At 44.1% G+C, this 21,133-nt stretch overlaps 1 protein-coding gene across 1 annotated transcript in view; it reads left to right on the top strand.

Moving 5' to 3' along the window:
- Positions 1-4,439: 4,439 nt before the first annotated feature.
- LDLR (low density lipoprotein receptor) overlaps positions 4,440-21,133 on the top strand; it is a 31,512-nt gene continuing 14,818 nt past the window's right edge. The window contains exons 1-7 of the mRNA XM_020791576.3: positions 4,440-4,787; positions 14,615-14,737; positions 16,453-16,575; positions 17,222-17,590; positions 18,805-18,927; positions 19,506-19,628; positions 20,261-20,380. Coding sequence (XP_020647235.2) covers positions 4,700-4,787; positions 14,615-14,737; positions 16,453-16,575; positions 17,222-17,590; positions 18,805-18,927; positions 19,506-19,628; positions 20,261-20,380 — 1,069 coding nt within the window. The 5' untranslated portion in view covers positions 4,440-4,699. The remainder of the gene's footprint in view (positions 4,788-14,614; positions 14,738-16,452; positions 16,576-17,221; positions 17,591-18,804; positions 18,928-19,505; positions 19,629-20,260; positions 20,381-21,133) is intronic.

The following is a 21,133-nucleotide window of genomic DNA, read 5'->3' as shown; positions in this document are numbered from 1 at the left end:
CCACCGTTTGTCCGAAGACAGTTTCCGTGGTCACGTGGCCAGTGAGACTAGACACAGAACGCCGCCATTACCTTTGCACCGAGGTGGTACCTATTTATCTACTCGCATTTTTACATGCTTTCGAATTGCTAGGTTGGCAGGAGCTGGGAGAAGCAATGGGAGCTCACTCAGTCACGTGGATTTGATCTCACGACTGCTGGTCTTCTGACCTTGCAGCACAGAGGCTTCTGTGGTTTAACCTACAGTGCCTAGGTATAGCTCCTGGCAATACATTATTACCTAGAAACCTTATTTTTAAACCCCCTCCCTCTGGAGGACTGCAGAGGGGAGGAAGGAAATCTGAATGAGTGGCTGCAAATGATACAAACATCCTGAACCCATGTGTGCTAGATATACTACACTACTGTTCTTAAGGCTGCTTAGCTAGAGCATTCCAAAGTATTCTAGCTAAGTAGCTCTAAGAACAGACTGTGACTGAGGATTGTATTCTCAGTCACAGTCAGAAGCCAGTGTAGTAGCAGAGTACCTGTACATTTACACCACAGACAGCATATAGGAACAAATCTTCTATCATGTACACTAATGGTGTGTGAGAGAGGAAGCAGAGGAAAGCAGGACTATGAACAGTATATAGAAGTGTGCCACCGGTGAAATGTCAACATGTGTGTTGCCTGTTCTATAAGAAGTAGGAGCAGCAACATCTGGAATCTTAAAGCTGCTATCCAAACCCTTTGGAGGATGTGGAAAAAGCAAGCAGATAACAGCTTTATCACAGTTTGAATGATTTGGGGGCATGAGCTTACAGTGTAGAAAGTAATCAAATGCGTTAGATACGTGTCGTGACATCCTATCACATTCAAGATGGGAAGTGCAAAACATTTGCAACATATGCATGGTTTACCACAAAGATCCTCTTCTATGGTACAAGTCACCAGACCTTTGAACAACAGAATTGTATGCTCAGGTTTTAAATACAGGTTGAGCTTGTCTCTTTCCGTGTCTTCCTCCCTCCCTCTCACACAGAAACACACACACACAGTGAATGCCATATGGATTGGGATGTCCACATACAAAAGAGGATGGGGCTCCTGAACCTTCAACAGTTATACAGAAAAGGGAAATTAAGCAGGTGCAGCTTGTAGAAGACGTTACACGTTCTGAAAATCCCTTTCCTATACCACTGTAAAAGATAAAGAACCCCTGTCCTCTTTTGCTTCTGGGTGGGGAGGTGGTTGGTAGCCCAATCAGTGTCTTTCCTTGTTTGGCATGGGAGGCTGTTTCAGGATTCTTTGTAGTGGGGGCAGGGAGCGGTGGTGGGAAGGGGGGTGGGAGAGGGTGAAAGGTAGTCAACCTCCTGCCACACTCTTCCCCACTAAGGCTATGCCTGAATCTCCAAAAAATGTGACAATGAAGATTGCAGCAACCATAAGAATATTGCATTAATTTCCCATGCAATCAGAGTGATGCTCAAGGCTCTGCAACAAGAACACTTACTGCATATGGAGTGAGAAGTTTCTGAAGTTCAAGCTGGATTCAGAAAGGGAAGTGGAGCTAGAGATCAGATAGGAAATATATGTTGGCTACTGGAGTACATCAAAGAATTTCAAAAATAAGTAAGCCTGTACTTTATTTATTTATTTATCTATCAATCAATCAATCTTTATTTTGCGGTCTCCGACCGTTTAAATGCTTTATTTATAGATGACAGCAAACCCTTTGACTGAGTGAATTATGAAAAGCTATGAATCACCTAAATTAGAGATGGGTGCATTTCAAAATTTGATTGTCCTGATCTGTAACCTATACTCCAAACAAGAAATTACAGTAAAAACAGACATGGAAAAACACAATGGTTTCTCATCAGCTAAGGTGTCATATAAAGGTGAATTTTTAAGATATTGTTAAGTGTTTTGCATAGCTTGATTCAATCATCAATCCAAATGGAGATTGCAACCAAGAAATTAGAATACTGATACTCTGAAAGGCAGCTATGAAGGAACTAGAAAAGATCTGAAAATGGAAAGATGTGTCAATGGAGACCACAGCAAAGACAATCTTACACCAAGGTATTCCCCGGTACTACGTATGGATGTGAAAACTGGACAGTGAGGAAAACGGACAGGGATGAAAAACAACTTATTTGTAATATGGTTCTAGGGGAGAACTTTATGCTGTGTCATTCCAAGGTCATTCATGGTTTTCATGTTCCTTTATCAGTATGTTGTCATGACATCACACACTGTCAGTGCCAAGGAGAAAGAATAACAGTACATTTGTACTGGAGATGTAGTCACATTGAGCATGAAACAGAAGACAGGCATGGGACTTTTGTATTTCTTTTATACTACAGCTCCCTGAGGTCTGCAGAAATCCCCCCAGCCAGAAATCCCCCCAGCCAGAAACATGAAGGCCTCTGCCCATTATGCTTGGGATAGGTACTGTAGGTGCCTCTCGGAAAACTACCAGACTCCTAATGCCTTGCAGCTCCCACAGAGCTTAGCCCCACCCACCATTTCCTCAGCGTAGCTGAGACAGAGCCATTATTTCTCAGCTATAGGTGATTAAAAATACTTTTTTTTTTTTTTTTTTGCTAAAGCCCCTAGAATGTTGTCGGGGGTGGAAAGATAATCCCTGCGGGTTTCTATAAACTGTAGTCCAAAATTTTTATGAAAGTCCCAGACCTCATAGCAGAATTTCGCTGCAATAGGGTGAAGCAAGTGGAGTGGAGGAAATTAGCCAGGCAGAGGAGAAGTACAAATGAGGATCTGCTCAGGAAGAGGATGTCCCTTCACAGAGGTGGTGCAACTCATGAGGCACATCAGTGAAGCATGCCATCACAGCACTAGGCACAACATAAATCCCACACACACACACCCCAGAACACTGAGACATTGCCCAATAGGGAACTACTAAGTGTCAGAAACCACACTGAGCTGTCCTTTCTTGCTAGTTTGGAAGTGTCATGATGAAGCAGAGAGCTTGATGAGTCCCTTACTGGAACAAAGTTTTCTGCAATATGTTTTCTAACACAACACTCTGCAAGGCTAAAGCACAACCACCTCCCACATCCGTTTTCCTCCCCAGCCTGTCAAAGCGAAAAGAACCACCTCTGTGTAGGTCCCGATCAGAATAATGATTTATCAGTCACAGTGAACCCAGTCGGGATGTAGTCTGCGTGAAATCCCTTGAGGACCGTTGAACCTGCCCTGCCCTCCTCACTCATCAGCTGTAGGCATTTAGCGATGCAGGATGAGGGATCCCTAAGCCTCGTATTTTCCCTTTAGGGACACTTTGCCCGAATGTACACATCCCATCACTTTATAAAGGGTGAATTTCTTTTTGAGGAAGGCGAAAAAGCTTTCTTTTGGGGTGTGTTTGTGTGACTTTTAGCTTAAAAATGCCTTGTGTTTATTTCCTGAAACACGACATCTGCACTCTTCTCCTTTCTGACGGCTCTACGGGCGAGGCCACCATCGACGAACAAACCCCACGGAAGTCGGGAGGGGCAGGGCAGGGCAGGGCAAGGCAGGGCATTCACAGGGCATCACGACCGACAGGGAAGGAAATGGCCATCGTGGGTCAGGATGTTGTTACAAAGGGGCCTCGGCGAAAGCGTGTTGTTACGTCGGCCGTTGCGAAACGAACCGGGAGACCCCCTTGCTTGCCCCTTCCGAACTAGCCACTTTCATGCCACAATAAAGTGCCCCCCGGGAGCCTTTAAGGAGCGGTAAGAGGCTTTGGTAAGGCGACCCGGTGCCGAGGCTCCACGTTTCCTCCCCTCACCAAGGGACCCCCGCGAGGATAGTGGGGGGGGTCCGCGGGGGTTGCCAATGGCAGGTTTTCAGGTCTGCTCCCCCTTTCTATCTTCCCGCCCTGGAAGGCGGGAGAGCAGCCTCAAGAGAGCGGGTGGGGTGGGTGTATTTTTGCCCTCCTCTCTCGTAGAGCCCCTAAGGACACCCGCCCAGTGCTTTTTCTCCCCCCCCCGAAGCCCGCCGCCGACACGAGAAATCGGCCATTCATACGTGCATTAGGCACGACACCCGCTCCCAGCGTTTCAAGCACCCTCCCCCGGGACCCCTCATCACGCCACCGGGCTTGGCGGTTTTGGAGCCGCGGACGTTTTGGGGAGGGGTCGGCAAAGTCCTGCCCCTGCCCCTGCCTCGCCAGCGCCCGTCCATCCGGAGAAGGGGAACCACACTCTGCTGCCCAGCCCAGCCCAGCCCGGCGGCGCCTTGGCCCCATTCTTGAGGCGTCAAAGGGCGTACACCTTGAAAACAAAAAAAACACAAACACATTTAAAAAAAAAAAGGTCGGCGGGGTGGGGTGGGGGGCGGCAAGGGTTAAATCGCCGACGTCACATCATGCGTTTGTAGCTCCTCCTCCCCCCTCTCTGATGTGGGGAGGTTTGAAAATCACCCCATAGGAAGCCCCTCCCCTCGGCTTGCCGGGAGAGGGAGGAGCGCGAGGGAATCCTCCACATGAAGCTGGCGGCCGCCGGGTGCGCTCACTCAGACAGTTAGGCGCGAGAGAGCCCCAAACAGACACTTGCCGCCCTCGCCCAACTTGCCTCTTTTTTTTTTTACGCGCGCGCGCGGTCTCGTGCCCCGGAGTATTTGGCCAGCCGCCCCCCCACCCACCCACCTCGGGGACAGACCGACCGGAGGGAGAAGCGAGCTGCGACGGTGCCAGCCAGCCAGCCATGAGCCGAAGGGGACTCGGAGCAGGAGTGCTCGCCACGTGGGTGGCGCTCGCCCTCGGCCACCTTCTCAGCCCGGCTGCGGGGAACGGTAAGGGCGAGAGACTGGGGGGGGGGGGGGTTCGGGGTCGGGGAGGCGCGGCATCCCGACCTCTGGGCGCTCCTTCTGGAAAAGAGGGGGGGCGGCGGGAGATTGAGTTGCCTTCCCGGTCCCGTCTTCGGAAGTTCGCGCCCTTGGCTCTGCCGGCGTCCTGCGAGCGAGGGAGAAGAGGGTGTTTCCCTGAACAAATACTCGGCCTGGGGCGCCCGGTGCGAGGCGCCCCCCCTTTCCTAAAAAACACCCGGCGCCCCCCCCCCCGGACCTCGAAGTTGGACTTCCTTTTCGGACCTTTCCTCTCCTCTTACTGGGGCGGTAGTGGCCTTTCGCGGTTTAGCACCCAGAGCCCGGTCCCCCCCCCCCACGGCCGAGAGAGAGGGCTTGGCCACCCCGCCCTTGCCCGGGCACCGGAGGGAGCAGCTCACGCCCCTCCTGGGCCGGGAAGGGTCCCTTTCTCTGCCACGGCGCTTCCTTGCAGGATGATAAACTCTCCCGATCTCAGAGGCTCGGCCTCCAGGAGTTGCAGACTGAAACTGAGCGCAGAGTGTGTGTGTGTGTGTGTGTGTGTATGTGTGAGAGAGTGAGTAGGGGGAGAGACAGAGGGTCCCTTCCCTCCCGAAGATGGAGGGGGAGTGGAAGAGGCGGCTGTCGTGAAGAGAGAGACGCCCTCGGACCCGCCCGAGTCAAGTGCTCCTGGATGCCGCAGGGCGGGCCGGGGGGGGGGGAGAGGAATCCCCGGGGATTCTCCGGCTCTTTTCATTTTGGCCCTAAAGGGGGTCGAGAGGAAAAGCTGCTCACGCCTTCCTCCCACTCGGGCCAGGACAGGTGCCGATTTCTTCCCTCCCAGCTGACGCCTCAGGAAGCGGGGATCTCTTAGTCGCAGGCGCCCCGAGACTCCCGCGGGGGCCGCGAAGGGGTAGGAAGGAGCAGCCAGAACCGGAAAAGGTGTGTGTGGGGGACGGGACGGGCCTGGACTTGGGAAACTCTTGTTAGGGCGGCTTGATCCTGGGCCGCTGGGATGATAAGACAGGGAAAAGTGTAGGCTCAGTGCCCTTTGGCTGAAGTTGTGCAAAACCCCTTGGTGGGTGTGGTGCTAGAGAATAAAGCCACCCCTTGGCTCGTTGGCATCTTTTGATCACCCTCTTTCAGTATCTATCTATCCTATCTAACTTGAAGGGGAACTGGATGAGGCAAAGGCGCCTTGCTTTGAGTGTATATTTCAGAATGCTTGAAATTTATTATTTGTGCTATTAACCGTATTGAATATTGCACCTGGAGTGATGGGAGAAGGAATCATTCAAGGAGCGTGTTGGATGGGCAGCCTCGGACACCAGAGAGGTTTAAAGGAAGCTGGTCTGGAAGATTGTAGAAGAGGTACCTTTTTTCTGTGTGGCGGCACTGAATCCTTCCAACCACTGCTCTGGTCACGCCTATTGCCAGCCCTTCCGGCCACACTCGGCTTATCTATTGGCTTGTGCAGGAAACGGGCCATCTGCTCATTCTCTGACAGCAACCAATAGGCGATTGTGGAAGGAACACCCACATTCTTTGATTTAGAAGACTCTGCTGTTATTGAACATGTGCTAAAGTCCCTTTGATCTGAAATATTTGTTTTTTTAGCTTGCTTATTTTGTGGTCCTGACTTACAGCCCAATTGCCAATCAATTCTTCCTTAAGATTCACTTTGGCCAATCTGAAATTCCAGCATATTTCTGTGTGTTTTCTTGTGACAGGAGATAAATGTTAAAATAAAATTTCTTGATAAAGACAGCACAACTTTCAAATATTCTCACATGTGGATTTTGTGGTAAAAATGGGAAACTTGTCTAAAACATTTAGTTAACACTGCCTTTTAAAAATAAACAAAAACTGCTCTACTCAAGTCTGAGGGACCTAGCTAGTAGTAGTGCATTCTAGAATCCTTATGCAAAGTTATGTCTCTTGCACATTCATATTTTAAAGTGAAAATATGTTGTATTACATAGGCATTAATGATGGAGCGATTGCTACAGCTGTGTATTTTATTTTGTCCTTTGGACAGTAAAAGCAACTAAAACAAAGTCAAAGGTATTTGCTTTAAACAGACTACTAGACTAAAGTGAACTTCAGTCATGTTTACAAAAGGAGGCTCTTGACCTTTTTGGATTGATAATCGGGTGTGCTTTATTTGATGCCCATTTTATAATCTCTAAAAAGAGTTAAGCTGCAGCCATAGGGCACAGTTTCCTTAGCATTTTGTTGAAGGCAAGAGTTGTGAACACTATTTCCTCTTAAGCTATTAATAATAGCACCAGAATTTGTTTTTCGTGTACCAGAGTGGTGTCGTCAGTTTTCTGGAAATCCTTCACCAAATAAGGTTTCATCGAATAACTCCTAATTTCTAATTTTGCTTTCCTCTTGTTTAAAAATACTGTTGTTCCATGCCTGTAAAAGGGTGTTTGAGTGGCACACATTTGTATCGTGTGCTCAGAGCTTTGGTTCTCTGTTTTGCTCTGTCATGGATTGTCTGCAAGCATGAGAATTAAATCTTGTATTTCTGTACTTACATACAAGTTGCATATTAATTGTCCAAGATAAATTATTTTTCCACACCCTAATCTGTCACCTGTTGCTTTGGTTCTACCAGCTTTTAAGGAACAGACCTTATTTTCTTTTCCATGAAGAGGAAGGAGAAAATGGCCAGTTGATAAAGTCAAGCCATTTAGTAGGTCCTGATTAAATCTCATGATGCAGTCTTTGGACTTCAAAGGGGGTAAGGCTGTGTCCCATCTCTTGGAGACAGCCTTCATGATGTTTTTACATTGTGGATCTTATTTTACTTGAGAACATTCACCCTTTTGAAGGAAGGAAGATCTGACCTGAGTGCTGTTTCAGGAAAAGAGAGAACATAAGGAGAACTTGAAGTTGCTTGCCCATTGTGAGCAGCTGATTGGCACACAGATCAAGCTGGCCATAGTTGTCCCTCTACTTTCTCATATTTTTGTGGATGGTATTTCTTTTACTCCCTTTTTCTTTGGTCATGGAGTAAGTAGCCACCTTCAGTATTGTGTTGACTGATGGGGAAGACAACTAGAAATATTTGAGGTTAACTTATGTTGTTGCACTTGAAGCATTCCATGGCCAATTGCTTGTTCATGGAGTAAGCTTTAAGTTTACACTTTATGCTAGCTTTGATGTGACTGTGCATTGATATGAACTCTGTAAGACTGTGAAGCTAACTGGATTCACTTAGAAGTAAGTCTCTTCTGAACAAGCACGGTTAGAGTCAGGCCATCATGATGCAACTCCATCAACGCTGACACTCCATCAAGGAGGATTAGGTGCACTTTGAGCTGACACTCCAATGATGGCTTCTAAATTCTGATTGGGTGATTCATTATAGTCTGAGCAAGACAGTAAGCTTGGACTAGGGTGTGTACCAGACAATGGAAAACATTTTCTGCTGAAAATGTTTGCTCTTGTTCAGTATCGCTCCTTGTGTCATGCCACTGCACAGTCAGATTTCTAGGAATCATGAGCAGACATGGATTGCCCCAGAATCATAATTTATAGTTGTGAAGGCTGTGCATGCCTAATAATAATATAAACAAAAAGGACTGTAATAGAAGCCCTAATAATTTCATAAGGCATCTTAAATCTGCAGAATTGCATTTGGCATCGTACTAGCTGATCCTATCATTTGTCTGCCTAATAAGTTTCTAGCCTTGTGCAACAGAAAGTGGAAGGTGGGATGGTGCAGGTGGCTTCTCCATGTATTTTTCAAGAGCATTATGTTGTGTTTCACCTCTCAAATCTAAGCAAATGAAGATTTTTTCCCTCCATGCTGTACTTTCAAATAGATTCTGTATTTTATGCACTGTTTTCAACTTTCATAAAGAAGTGGTTTCCTCCAATAGACTGTGCTAATCTTTAACCTAATCTAAATCAATTTTGAATCATTGTGTCATACAGAAAAATTGAAGCATTGTCATCTTTCTGCCTTTGATCTCCTTTTGCTTGCTAAACTGTTTCACTTATTCAGCTCACTGTACTGGTTAAAGAGAAGATGACTCTGTTACTGTAGTTGCGCAGAGCACTTCTATAAATTATTCCTTTTGCTTCATGTGTTGTTTTCCTACAGAAAGTCTGTGGCTACTTTTGCAGTTTTTCTGATAATCTCAGGCTCTTCTTTTTGGAAAAGAAATAGCGCTCAGCTACTCATTGGGGATGGAAAAATAACAGACAAGGAAGAAAAAGCAGAAGTGCTTAATTCCTACTTTAGCTTGTGCTTCTCCCAAAAAGCAACGTATGACCCTCCAGGAAAATGTATAAATACAAGTGGAGGGGAAAGGATTGCAACTTGAGACTGATAAACAAAAAGTCAGGGAATACCTTATTACTTTGGTTGAACTGGTTCAGATCCCTAGGGATTAATGAACTGCATTGAGTATTGAAGGAACTGGCTGAAGAACTTTCAGAACCGCTGTCTATTATGTTGTAGACATAATGTGTCTTGACTTCAGCCAAACTTTTAACAAAGTGCCCCATTCATTATAGTCTGAGTAGCAAACTAACTAGGTATAGGTAGGATGGAACAACTATCAGGTAGATAGATACACAGTTGGTTACAGAATAGTACTCAGAGAGTCAATGGCTCCTTCTCAAGCTGGAAGGAGATAACAAGTGGGCACCACAAGGCTCAGTCCTGGGCTTGGTGCTTGCTCTTCAACATATTTATTAATTACTTGGATGAAGGGGTCCTCAAAATTGGGTGGAATAGCAAATACCCTGGAAGACAGAAACAAAATTCAGAAAGATCTTCATAGGCTTGAGCACTGGACTGCGAAAAGAAAGAAAGAAAAGAAAAATAAACCCAAATGCACAGTTTCAAGGTGGGGGGGACTTGGCTCAGTAATACTACATTTGAGAAGGGTCTCCAAATTGTTGTAGATCATAGGCTGAATATGAAGCAATGTTGTAATGGACTGCAAATAAGGCGGATGGTATTTTAGTGTGCGTTAACAGATGTATAATCTCAAAATCCTGTGAGGTACTAGTTCCCTTCTATTTTGCACTGGTTAGGCCTCATCTTAAGCGCTGTGTTTTGATTCTGTAGTTTAAGAAGGCTGCCAACAAACTGAAACAAGTTCAGAGGAGGGCAACAAGGATGATCAGGGGATTGGAAACCAAGCCTTTTGAGGAAAGACCTGGGCATGTGCAGACTTGAAAAAAACAAGATGGGAAAGATATGGTAGCACTTTTCGAATACAGTGGTGCCTCGCTTAGCGATGTTAATTAGTTCCAAAAAAATCACTGCTAAGGGATTTCATCGCTAAGCGAAACGCGGTTTCCCATTGAAATGCATTGAAAACCGGATAATCCTTTCCAATAGGAACAAATTGCCGTCCTTAAGCGAAAATCGCCATAGGAAACATCGCTAAGCAAAACATGGTTCCCCAATTGAAATGCATTGAAACCTATTCAATGCATCTCAATGGGGGAAAATACAACAACAAATTTAAAAAGTCAGAACAAAGTCATCAAATTTGGTTAACAAAGGGTTTATTAAGTGCACTTTATGGTTTCAAACATTTTAAACAGTAAACTTTATAAATAACAGAAAAACATTTTAAAAACAGCAAACATGAGGCTGTTTAAACCATCGTTAAGCGAAACAGGGGACCCAAAATTTAATCGCTATGCGAAGCATGGTCCCAGCCATTGCTAAGCAAAAATTGCCCATAGGGACCATCACTAAACAAAGTGCAAAAACGCTGCGAAAAAGTCGTCGCTACGCGATTTCGTCGCTAAGCGGAGCGCCCGTTAAGTGAGGCACCACTGTACTTGAAAGGTAAGTCATACAGAGGAGGGGCAGGATTTGTTCTCAAGCATCCCAGAGTGCAGGGCACATAATATTGGGCTCAAGCTACAGGAAATCAGATTTCAGCTGAATAACAGGAAAAACCTCTCACTTGTTAGAGCAGTACTTTGGGAAGTGGTGAGCACTGGAGGCGTAGAAAAGAAAGTTAGGCAACCGTCTCTCAGATCTGCTTTGATTTGGATTCCTACACCGAGCAGGGATTTGAGCTTAATGGCCTTACATGCCCCTTCAGGCACCATAATTCTATGGCTTCCAGTCCTGTTTCTCTGTTGTAACCAGAATGGTGTCCAATTTGCATTTTGTGAAAAATTGTTTCAGCTATACAACTGTTGTGACCTGGGGGGAATTTATTTTGGGCTGCAATTTGGCTTCTGTGTAATCTAAACCTGTTCTTATCTGGAGAGTAAAAGGCACACTTCCACTTATTTTAGCATAGTGAGAGTTTCAGAACCTGTAGTTACTTGTCATTTTTGGCAATATAATGCTGATTTTAGTTAAGTTTACTTTCAGACAGTGCTCTGTTGTATCAGTGAGCTTTCTAGCACACAGTGCTAGACTTGCTTCTAATGGCTAGCTCTCTTTTCCTTTTATAAAAATTGTTAATCACGGTTGTACTGAAATTATTATATTTACATAGTTAATAAGTAACATTTTATACAAGTTCCTAAAGATATCACCAATGATTAAACTAGGAAGACTGCCAGCTAAGCTACACTTCTGAAACATTTCAATGCTTGCAGACAATTATAAATAATGCCTATTTGCAATAATGTCAGTAAATATATAGGCATCTTTATGGAATACATAAACTTGAAAGTATTTTTGGAATTAGGCTGCATTTGACCTTTAGAGAGAAATAAGAGCAGAAAAAGAATTGAGTGCATGTGATACAGGCAACCCAAAGTAGCACAAACCTGTGTGTGTGTGTGTGTGTGTGTGTCTGTCTGTCTGTCTGTCTGTCTGTTTAAGGCAAAAATCATGTGATATCATGGGTTCTTGAATTTCATACCACTGATGCTTCTGTTACGGTATAAAAGGGGAGAGGCGGGATAAGGAACAGGGTGTTGCTGTATTATAGTATGTGCTACTCATGGAGAGGATATCCTTATTTGTCCTTCTAGGATGAATCATATTGCCATGGTTAAATCGCCTGATAGTGGTTTCCATTTGCTAAGTGGAGCCTTGTGCAAATAATCTGAAAGACTGTGTTGGGACCTCCCATTTCTCAGTTGATTATCTTTCTGTGCGAATAGCAATGCAGAGGAGAGGCCGTGGTGTGACTCGAGCTCCTCCTTGCAGCTTGCGTGGTTGACACTGATAGATAACCTTGAACGTGTTTCTTCTCTCTGGGAAAAAAAGCAGAATCATGAAAAGTTTTTTAAAAAAACAAAACAAAAAGAAACCACAACTCCACAAAACAGCTTGGTGGGGAAAGTGGTGCGTTCTGGGAACGGTTGGCCGTAAGTTGGATCAAGGAAAATCCCTTGTAGCTTGACTAAAACTTAATTTAACTTAACCTTTTTGCAGTGTGGATAGATTGAAGTTGCAATAGAGGAATTTTTTAAAAAAATCTTTATTCTGTTTTCAAAATGTTGCCTGTTCCTTGATCAATTAGGCGTTTCAACTAATTGATCCAACAGTTACAACATATCGGTTTGTAGGAACTCAAAGGCAGAAGGCAAAACCTTTAACTTGTGGACCTCATAAAACTTTTTGCATTTTACACTTGTCTGTTTAGAGACAAAGTATCCACATGGACGGGATGCTTAGAAAAATAACTTAAAAATAACGTGCATCCAGTTTTTTCTCATTTGGAAAGCATTTGCACAGAATCAATTCTGTTTCTTAGTTAAGTATATATCAGTTTGGTCTCTAAAAAAGATCCCAACATTTCTAGAAATGGGACAAAATAGGAAGCAAAATAGTGTTTCTCCAAGATATGAAGTAAATATTTGTGCTCATGTACAGACATTAACTTTGCTTTATAGAGTCACACATAATAACTTAGAGCTGAAAATATGGTACCTCTTATACTTGTGCATAAAATATTAATATAAAATGTAGGGTCATTTATTTGGAGTCAGCTGATGATTCTTGTGAAATGCAGATATATTGACATCTGAGATTTTAGCATTTTTACTTGCTAGTCTCATATTCCAGTTAAAGTTGTAATATATAAAACTGCTACCCTGTTTCCCCAAAAATAAGAAAATAGGCCCTAGTATGATTTTTCAGGGTGCTCGTAATGTAAGCCCTACCCCAAAAATAAGCCCTAGATAAGTGAAACCGCACCCTCCACCATTGTGCAGCAACCAGAAGAAGACATGACTGTATTTGAATAAATGTAGATTGTTGTACATGAAAAAAAAAACATCCCCTGAAAATACTGCATTTCTTGGAGCAAAAATTAAGATAAGACCCTGTTTTATTTTCAGGAAAACACGGTATGCTGGGTGATGGTTGATGAAGAAAGTTGTTCACCATTTCATTTTTTCAAGAAGAAAAGGAGCCTTCCATAAAATGACAATATTTTTAGATATTTTGTGTGCATGAGGCTGGTATTTCAGTTTAAACCATATCGTTTTTGAAAAGTTACAATTATAGCTGCGATACAAGCCCATTTTAAAAAAGTCAGCCCATGTTTGTGCTGCTTCCTTACTTTCTCTTCTATGCAGAAGCTGCAGGAAGGACATAACCAAATTCAGTATATTAAGCAATAGGAGAGTCACTGTGGTATATAGAAGATAGGGTGTGGACACTAGGATGTGGGAGATTTAGGTACACATCCTCACACTTGCTATGGAAGCTCACTGGGTTGGATTAGGGGCTTGGCAAATCACCTCCTGAATATCTTAATATTTTGAAAACCTTACTGGGATCGCCCTAAGTTGAAAGCAACTTGGTGGCACCTAACATTTTATATTTTGCTAAGGTGGGAATTTTCATAGTTCTGAAAGTTACACTTTTCAAAGGTATTTTAATGGCGGCCAAGTGTCTTGTCCATTTCTCAAATAAATTAGATCACTTGGTTTTGTAATGGTGTTGTACATGCCTATCAGTCTGCAAATGGCCATAGACTTCTGGCTGTGATTACATTTAGCACATGGAAGAGCAGCTCTATAGTTCTTGACTGTTCATGTTAATACCAGATTGCAGCCTTTTATCAGGAACTGCTCTTACACCAGAGCTGGTGTGAACTGGTGATGAGAGTTGCAATCCAGCGACATTGGGAACAACCCCCTCCAGTCCTCTCTAAGGCATACATGTGGGATGCTGTCAGTGGTTAATGGCAGTGAGGGAGCAGACCTGGTACAACAAGTACTTTGTCTCTTCAGGAATAGGAAGCTCCAAGTCTGAGCCCAGGTGTTGAAAAAGACTCTAGGGAACAGACTTTGTGACTATCCCCGCAGTTCATGCCTAACCCAAAACTGGTCTCGGCACAGAGGCATTTTGGCTGGTGAGAAATCAGCTTCTTATTACTCTTTCAGCTTTCTATGAAGCCTTGTTGGGGTAGAATTGGCAGGAAGACCAGTCACCAAGGAAGGAAGAGTGTTTTAACTTCCCTTTGGTTTTTCTGTTAATGGCAGCAAAATCAAAAAGATTAGTGTATAGTGGTCGACCAGCCATAGAAGACATATCTTGCTTAGGTTATCAAACATCATCTTAGGCTTTCAGGTGTGTGCATGCCCCCCTAAGTATGTGTGTTGAGGAACAATTCAGAAGAACTCAGGTTACCTCAGTGACACCTACATCTGTGTCTACTTTGGTGCTAAGAACATCCTCAGAGTCATACCTAGGCAAGTCTCCTTAAAATGAATTCTAAAAGATACATGATCTAAATACTGAAGTGAGTAAAATCACCATCTTGTTAACTGAAGACAAATGTGATGTAGTTGCATTATTTAAGTCTGGCGTTGTGATATAAGGGATTCATTTGCTTATGTTGTTTTGTGTTCTGCAGGCGAGGCTAAATGTGGAAGAAACGAGTTCCAGTGTGGAAGTGGACAGTGCATCCCTTACCGATGGATTTGTGATGGCAGAGCTGAATGTGAAGACGGCACCGATGAATCTACAGATGCTTGCAGTAAGTTGGCCAGCCTTTCCTTTTCTCCTTGCTTCCACCCCATTGTCATACGTGAAGGAGTTATATGCAAGCATCTATGCAAATGTGAATACATAAAGAGTTTTCCAGAGCATTGTTACAACTAATGCTTTTTCTCATAGTCTGTTAAATGATGCTCCAACCTTACAATTCTATTGAGTGGTCTTTTGCATGGCCCCATGGGATACAGGCGGGAGAGAACATGCCTTGTTGCAGAGCAGCTGCTTGCTTTGCAAGTGTGGTCGTTGGGAGGCTCACTGTTGGCTGAAAGTGAGCATCTTGACGTGTGGAAAGAAACCCATCAACTTCTATTAGTTTTGTATAGGATACATGAGCTTTGCTTGGAAACAACTTTATAAAAAAGTGTATCAACCTTGCAGTTGTGCATGTGGAGTATAGTAATTAGTGCTAAAGACCAGGCTTTTAGAGAAATCTAATCAACGAACTCTTGCTACATTATGAACAAGCATGATTTCTGGTCTTTGAGAGAAGTCATGGACTGCATGTTCTTGTCAAGAGACAACTATTTTTTCTTTATGGTATACTGTGATTCTCACAGTTGAGGTTTTGCGACTGCACAGAGCAGCCATTCAGAATTAGATCAGTTTCCAGTGGCTTGCCATGTCAACCTGTTATTGCATAAATAAAAGAATGTTTTTAGTACCCTAAAGACTTATACAGTGGCTGAAATCCTGTTCGTTAGCATAAGTTGCCCTAGATTACGCCCATGTAAATTCCATTGAATCAGGTGGGCCTACTGTAGTTGTGACTTAACTTTAGCAACGTAGGTTGCAACCTAGAGTATGCCCATGAATAATTGAAACTTTCTCCCAAGATCTTTCAGAGGAGATGACTTGCAAACCTGCACGGATTCATTGGGCCTACTTTAGTGTGACTCACTATTCTAAGCAACAAGACTTCAGTTGGCATTTTATGTATTGTTAGATTCCAGATAATCCATGCATGATGATGGTGTTCTTCAGAATTCCACAAGACCCTCTGGTTTTTGTTTTTTGCATCGCCCAACTGCTGGGGCCAGAGCAGGGAGCAGAGAGCCCAAATTTTATTAAGTGCTTTGTGTGGAAGCCTTGTGAGCAGCAAAACATGATTAGGTAGTTCTTACCACAGGTGGTTCTCCGTCAGGTGATACTGTGGAGATGGATTGAATGTCTCTGTGTGTAAGTTTTAAAATTCCTGAAAGAGGGATGCAGAAACCCTGACAAGTAGCGAAATGGTTTCCCACTTGAGGCTTTGGTAAAAAGAGAAAGAGTGGTCCAGTAGGCGATCTCTTTCTGCTTAGGCCTGAGACCTATTGCTTCCCGTTGTAAGACCCTTTCCCTCTCCTTCAGGTGAGCTCACCACCTTCTTGTCGGTTGCTCTTATTTGTGCACCATAGTATAGAGGTGGAGTGATACGGAGCAGCAGCCATCAGGCAGTCACTGTTTCTTCCAACCTCGGCTTGCCCTCTGGCCTCCTGTCTTTCACACAGTGTTTGTGTGCTGAGCCATCGAGCGCAGAGTGCCCAAGAGGAGGCAAAATGACTGCTCCTGGCAGAGGCTGCTCTGTGCGACAGATGTCAGTTCTGTGCCGCAAATGCTCCAAGTAAATGTCTCTTGAGTGAGCCAGCACAGAGCCCCTGTTAAATGCCTGTGAAGATGCTGAGGTGGCATTTTAATGTTGGATTTTCTTTCTCCCAGGATCTGTGACCTGTGATCCAAATCAGTTCAGCTGTGGTGGGCGCATTAATCGTTGCATCGATATGTCCTGGCGATGTGACTTCCAAGAGGATTGTGAAAATGGTTCTGATGAAAAGGATTGCCGTAAGTCAGGCGATATGGGACAGAGTGGATTTGGGGTCAGACACAAAATCAAACTTGATCAGTTCAATTTTGGAGCTCAGCACTGCGAAAAGCTGGTTCTGTAAGAACGCTTGAAATTTGAGATAATTGGCTGGCTTCTCTGCGTGAACTAATTAAATGTAATTGAATCAATAACCTACACAGTTCCTTTGGAGCACTCCTTGTGCCCAGTAATCTAAGTAGCAAATAGGAGAATCTTATTTTTTATGCCCCATTCCTGCAAGTATTCTCCTTGAAAGATTGTGTTGTTGTTGTTGGGCTTAGTGTGTGTGTGTGTGTGTGTGTTTTGTTTTGTTTTGTTTTGTTTTAACTTGCTCAAGAACACGACTTTTTAGTATGCCCTGCGGGATTCCATTTTAAAAGCTTGGGTTAGCTTTGCTTAGTCACTTTCTAAGGTGAGAGATGCAGCAATGTAAACATTTTGTTCTCCTGGTATGGAGGTGGCTGAGAAAATGTGATATTTGTAGCTGCAGATTCTTAGCTGCCAGCCCAAAGCGACATGAAATCAACATCCACGAGCTCAAAACTGCTTATGGAAAGTTTGTCTTGGTGTGCCGTCTTGCAGGCAGGGGAATGTGACTTCTTCTCTTGTCCTTTGTTCTTGCAGCCCCTAAGCCTTGCGCTGACAGTGAGTTCCAGTGCGCCAATGGGAACTGTATTTCTCTGGATTTTGTCTGTGATGAGGACCGTGACTGTGAGGACGGGAGTGACGAAGCCAAGTGTTCTCCCCCCACCTGCAACCCTGAGATGTTTCACTGCAACAGCTCGGAGTGCATTCCCAAACTCTGGGCCTGTGACGCTGATCAGGACTGTAAGGATGGGTCGGATGAATCCCCTGAGCTCTGTGGAGACCGAGATGGGGCCAGTCCTTGTTCCTCGTTGGAGTTCCGCTGTGGGAGCGGCGAGTGCATCCACCAGCGTTGGCAGTGTGATGGTAGCTTTGACTGTAAGGACAAATCAGATGAGGCAAAGTGTGGTAAGTTCACTAGAAGTGTGGTGTGCACAGGTGGCTGTCTCTCTTGGGGAGGTAGGGTGGGCCTATCTCAGGTCTCTCTTGAAGGGTGGAAAACTAGGTACATCTTTGCACTGGGAGCCATTAGGGGTAAAGAATGGGCTAAAAGCCTTTTGGGTTTGCTTGGTGGTTTTTTCCTTTCTCAAAAATTTAAAGCAGCACTTCTCAAAAGGAGAAAGAAGTTGAAACAAACTATCTAGAGAGAGGTGGCTAAGTCTCTCTTTTGAAAAGAACATGTAGGATTCACTTTATGTTAGACAGATAGTGTCCTCAAGGCAGGTATTGTACGTTTTTTTGAGTATTCAAAACAGTGAATCCATAATATACTTTTGTAAGGGTAATAGGGCACGTGGGGCAGGTTCAGTATCTTTCCTACCTTGCGGATGAAGAGGCTGAAGTGGCATGTCTGAGACAGCCCACCGAGTTCATAACAGAAATGAGATTCAAACAAGGAATTTTTCAGTGCAGTCCTCAGTCTCTTAGCCAGTATACCTATGTATCGGCTGTTGAAGTTTGTAGTGTTTTAGAGTGCCTTAGAGCAGTTTCCTGTAGGATTATCGAGGCAACATTTGTAGGTCTGACTGTTGCTATTATTTCAGAGTTGAGGAACAGTTGAGCTCATCAAAGACCATTGGTTGCATTTTTGGCCAAAGTGAAGTGGCACCAGATGCAGCCAACCTGCTGCTAACTCTTTTACAAGGGTACGGTAGCTTTTCAGCAAGGGTTAGTTACCCTTCAGTTCTTTGACTCCAGTGCTGGACACTAAGCAGAGAGCTAAGGGAGCCTTTGAGCTTTTAGATTTTGATGAAACACAACTCTCCCCTTGTTCTGCACCATTTGCCAGGCTGGCTGGTTGGCTGCCAGGCATTGTGGGGACTGACGTCCAGTGGCATCTGGAGGGATGCTGGTTTTCCAGGCTTCACTTTGCTTTGAAGGGATTGAGAATCTCTCTCTTTGCCCTTTGGGGCATTAATAATGCTGTGATGATACTTTGCAGCTTTCTGTTTACTGCAAACTATTGGAAGGGCCGCTGATTCATAGGTTGTGCAGGAGAGTGGGAGGTATAGGCTCATTCTCCACTCAGCCAGATCCTGTTGTTATCATTAAGCTTTGGACTGTGCATGTTCAGACCGGCTGCTGAGATGTCTTGTCTCTAAATGGCTTTCCTTTCTGTTTAGCCAAGGTGACCTGCCGCCCAGATGAATTTCAGTGTAATGATGGGACCTGCATCCATGGGAGCCTGCAGTGCAACAAGGAGAGCGATTGCAAAGACATGAGTGATGAGGTTGGCTGTATCAATGGTGAGCATCGTGTGCTGACTTTGTGGGGCACCGAGTATGCATTAGACTGAAAGCTTGTTGGCATTGTTAGAACAGGTAGGGCATAGAGTTCTGTCATGTGCTAAGATCACAAGGGCTTTTCTCCGGGTTACTTCACTTGGATAAGTGCATTATGCATTTGAAAAAGGCTTTGCAGTCCTCCTAAAAGAAGGTGGGGGTGGTCCCAGTTCTGTATTCTTTCCCCACCAGCCTTGTTCCCCCCCCCTCCCCAGATCAAGATATTTTTATGTGTCTGGACCTTTTAAAGTCACTTTAATGTTTGTTGGCACAGTTAAATCTTTGATTTGTTCTTCAGTGATTTGAAATCTGCTTGTTAAAAAAACATGTACACTGTCCTGTGATCCATAGTGGCTTGGAATTAGGATGATTAAAAAAAAAAAGCACAGAGCAGGTTTATGAATTAAATGCCCTGCTTCCTTCATCTTAGTATTGTCATAGCCTGATTTTGGTTGTGTAGCACATTTCTAAAACAACTAAATGGAAAGTCAGTTCAAAAGGTTGCAAAGACTTAAAGCAATACTTTATTCTACTTTTGATAGTGACAACCTGCGAAGGACCAAACATATTTAAGTGCCGTTCTGGGGAATGTATCACAATGGACAAAGTCTGCAATGGACTGAAAGACTGCAGGGATTGGTCTGATGAGCCTCTCAAGGAGTGCCGTAAGAATTTCTAGTTCTGTTTTAACTATAGTGTGCTGTTGCATTTGCATTGTAATATTTTGTCATTCAGCACAACCAGGATATAGCAGGTGATTGTGTAATTAAAATAAGAAGCAGAAACTGCATATTTGTTTAGGATTTATGCATGATGTGATAGTATATAAAATTCTTCTGAATAAAGCCAGTCCTTCATACTAAGCCATACTGCCTATAACAGGCAGAAGATTGGTTTCAGTCTTCTGCCTGCTACATCAGCTCTCGCTTTATCAGAAGAAACTGGGGAAGCAACCCAGAGACAAGCCACAGTCTCAGGTTCTACTGTAGTGATAAGACATCATTTAAACAGACTAGAGGTTATAAAGCACTAGCAAGATAAGGTTTTTAATTCTGATTAGCAGCTGCCTAACTAGCCACAGTTGGTGAGGAGAGGTTCTAGATTAGGCCCTTTAGTTATGTATTTAAATAAAAGATAAATTGCGTTTTGTGGAAAACCCTTTCAGGTTGCCCTCAAAGACCACAAAAAAACCACAAAATGCAACAATGTAATGATAAAAACCATAAAAAGTCCTTGAAAGTTATTTTTTTTTTCTGAGGCTAATGGCACCATGCCCTTTTGGGTTACCTCCTTCCAGGAACAAACGAATGTTTGGGCAACAAAGGTGGCTGCTCCCACATATGTAATGACCTCAAAATTGGATATGAGTGCTTATGCCCAGAGGGATTCCAGCTTATTGACCAAAGAAAATGTGAAGGTAAATGGCTGAATTCTATTTTTATTGATGTATTATTTTTGATTTAATGTATCTCTAATGAGTTCACTTTTCTGTCATTTTATTGGAAGTTAAAGTAGGCCAGGGTAGGGTTGCTGGGTTAGTTACCTCTGTTGGATCTCATGATTGTCATATAGACTCACTCAAGCAGTGTAATTTTCAAATGCTGTCCTGGCTGGATCTGCCCACCTGGGACTGCCATGATGAGTTCAGTGCTTTGGTGTGATTTGGTGGATCAGGCCCTCTGATGTTGCGCAGACAATCCAGATTCCACATTCCACCTCCTGTAGTTGTCCCGTGAGAAGCAGCGCTGCGGGCTTCCCTGCCCTGCTGCCTCCTCTGAGTGGGCACCTGAGGGAAGAGGCAGGGTGCAAAATCTGGATTGCTTGTGAGATGCCTATGGGCCTGATCTGCTGAAGCACTGAATCACAGGTTCAAAATAGGGGGACTATCTGGGGAGTTGTGGTTGTGGAAGCACATTCCTTCTCTCTGACAGAGCTTTGTCTCCTGGAAATTCATGGTAGACTGAAAACCTTTACCCAACTGGTGTCTTTTAGAGATGTTGGACTACAGGTTCCATCATCCCTAGACAGCATGGACAGCGGAGGAGGAGGTTGTGAAAGGGGACTTGGTTACCTTCCCGTGGAGGATTTATTTCTTCACAGTTTTTAACATGGAATTATGTGATCTGGCTCCTAAATTGCATCAAGTATTTCCCACCCTGTCATGTTGTCA

This window comes from Pogona vitticeps, chromosome 2 (genome assembly GCF_051106095.1).
Source record: "Pogona vitticeps strain Pit_001003342236 chromosome 2, PviZW2.1, whole genome shotgun sequence".
NCBI classification, from domain to species: domain Eukaryota; kingdom Metazoa; phylum Chordata; class Lepidosauria; order Squamata; family Agamidae; genus Pogona; species Pogona vitticeps.
Note: the sequence above shows the minus strand (reverse complement) of the source record. Positions and strands in the feature narration are given on the sequence as shown.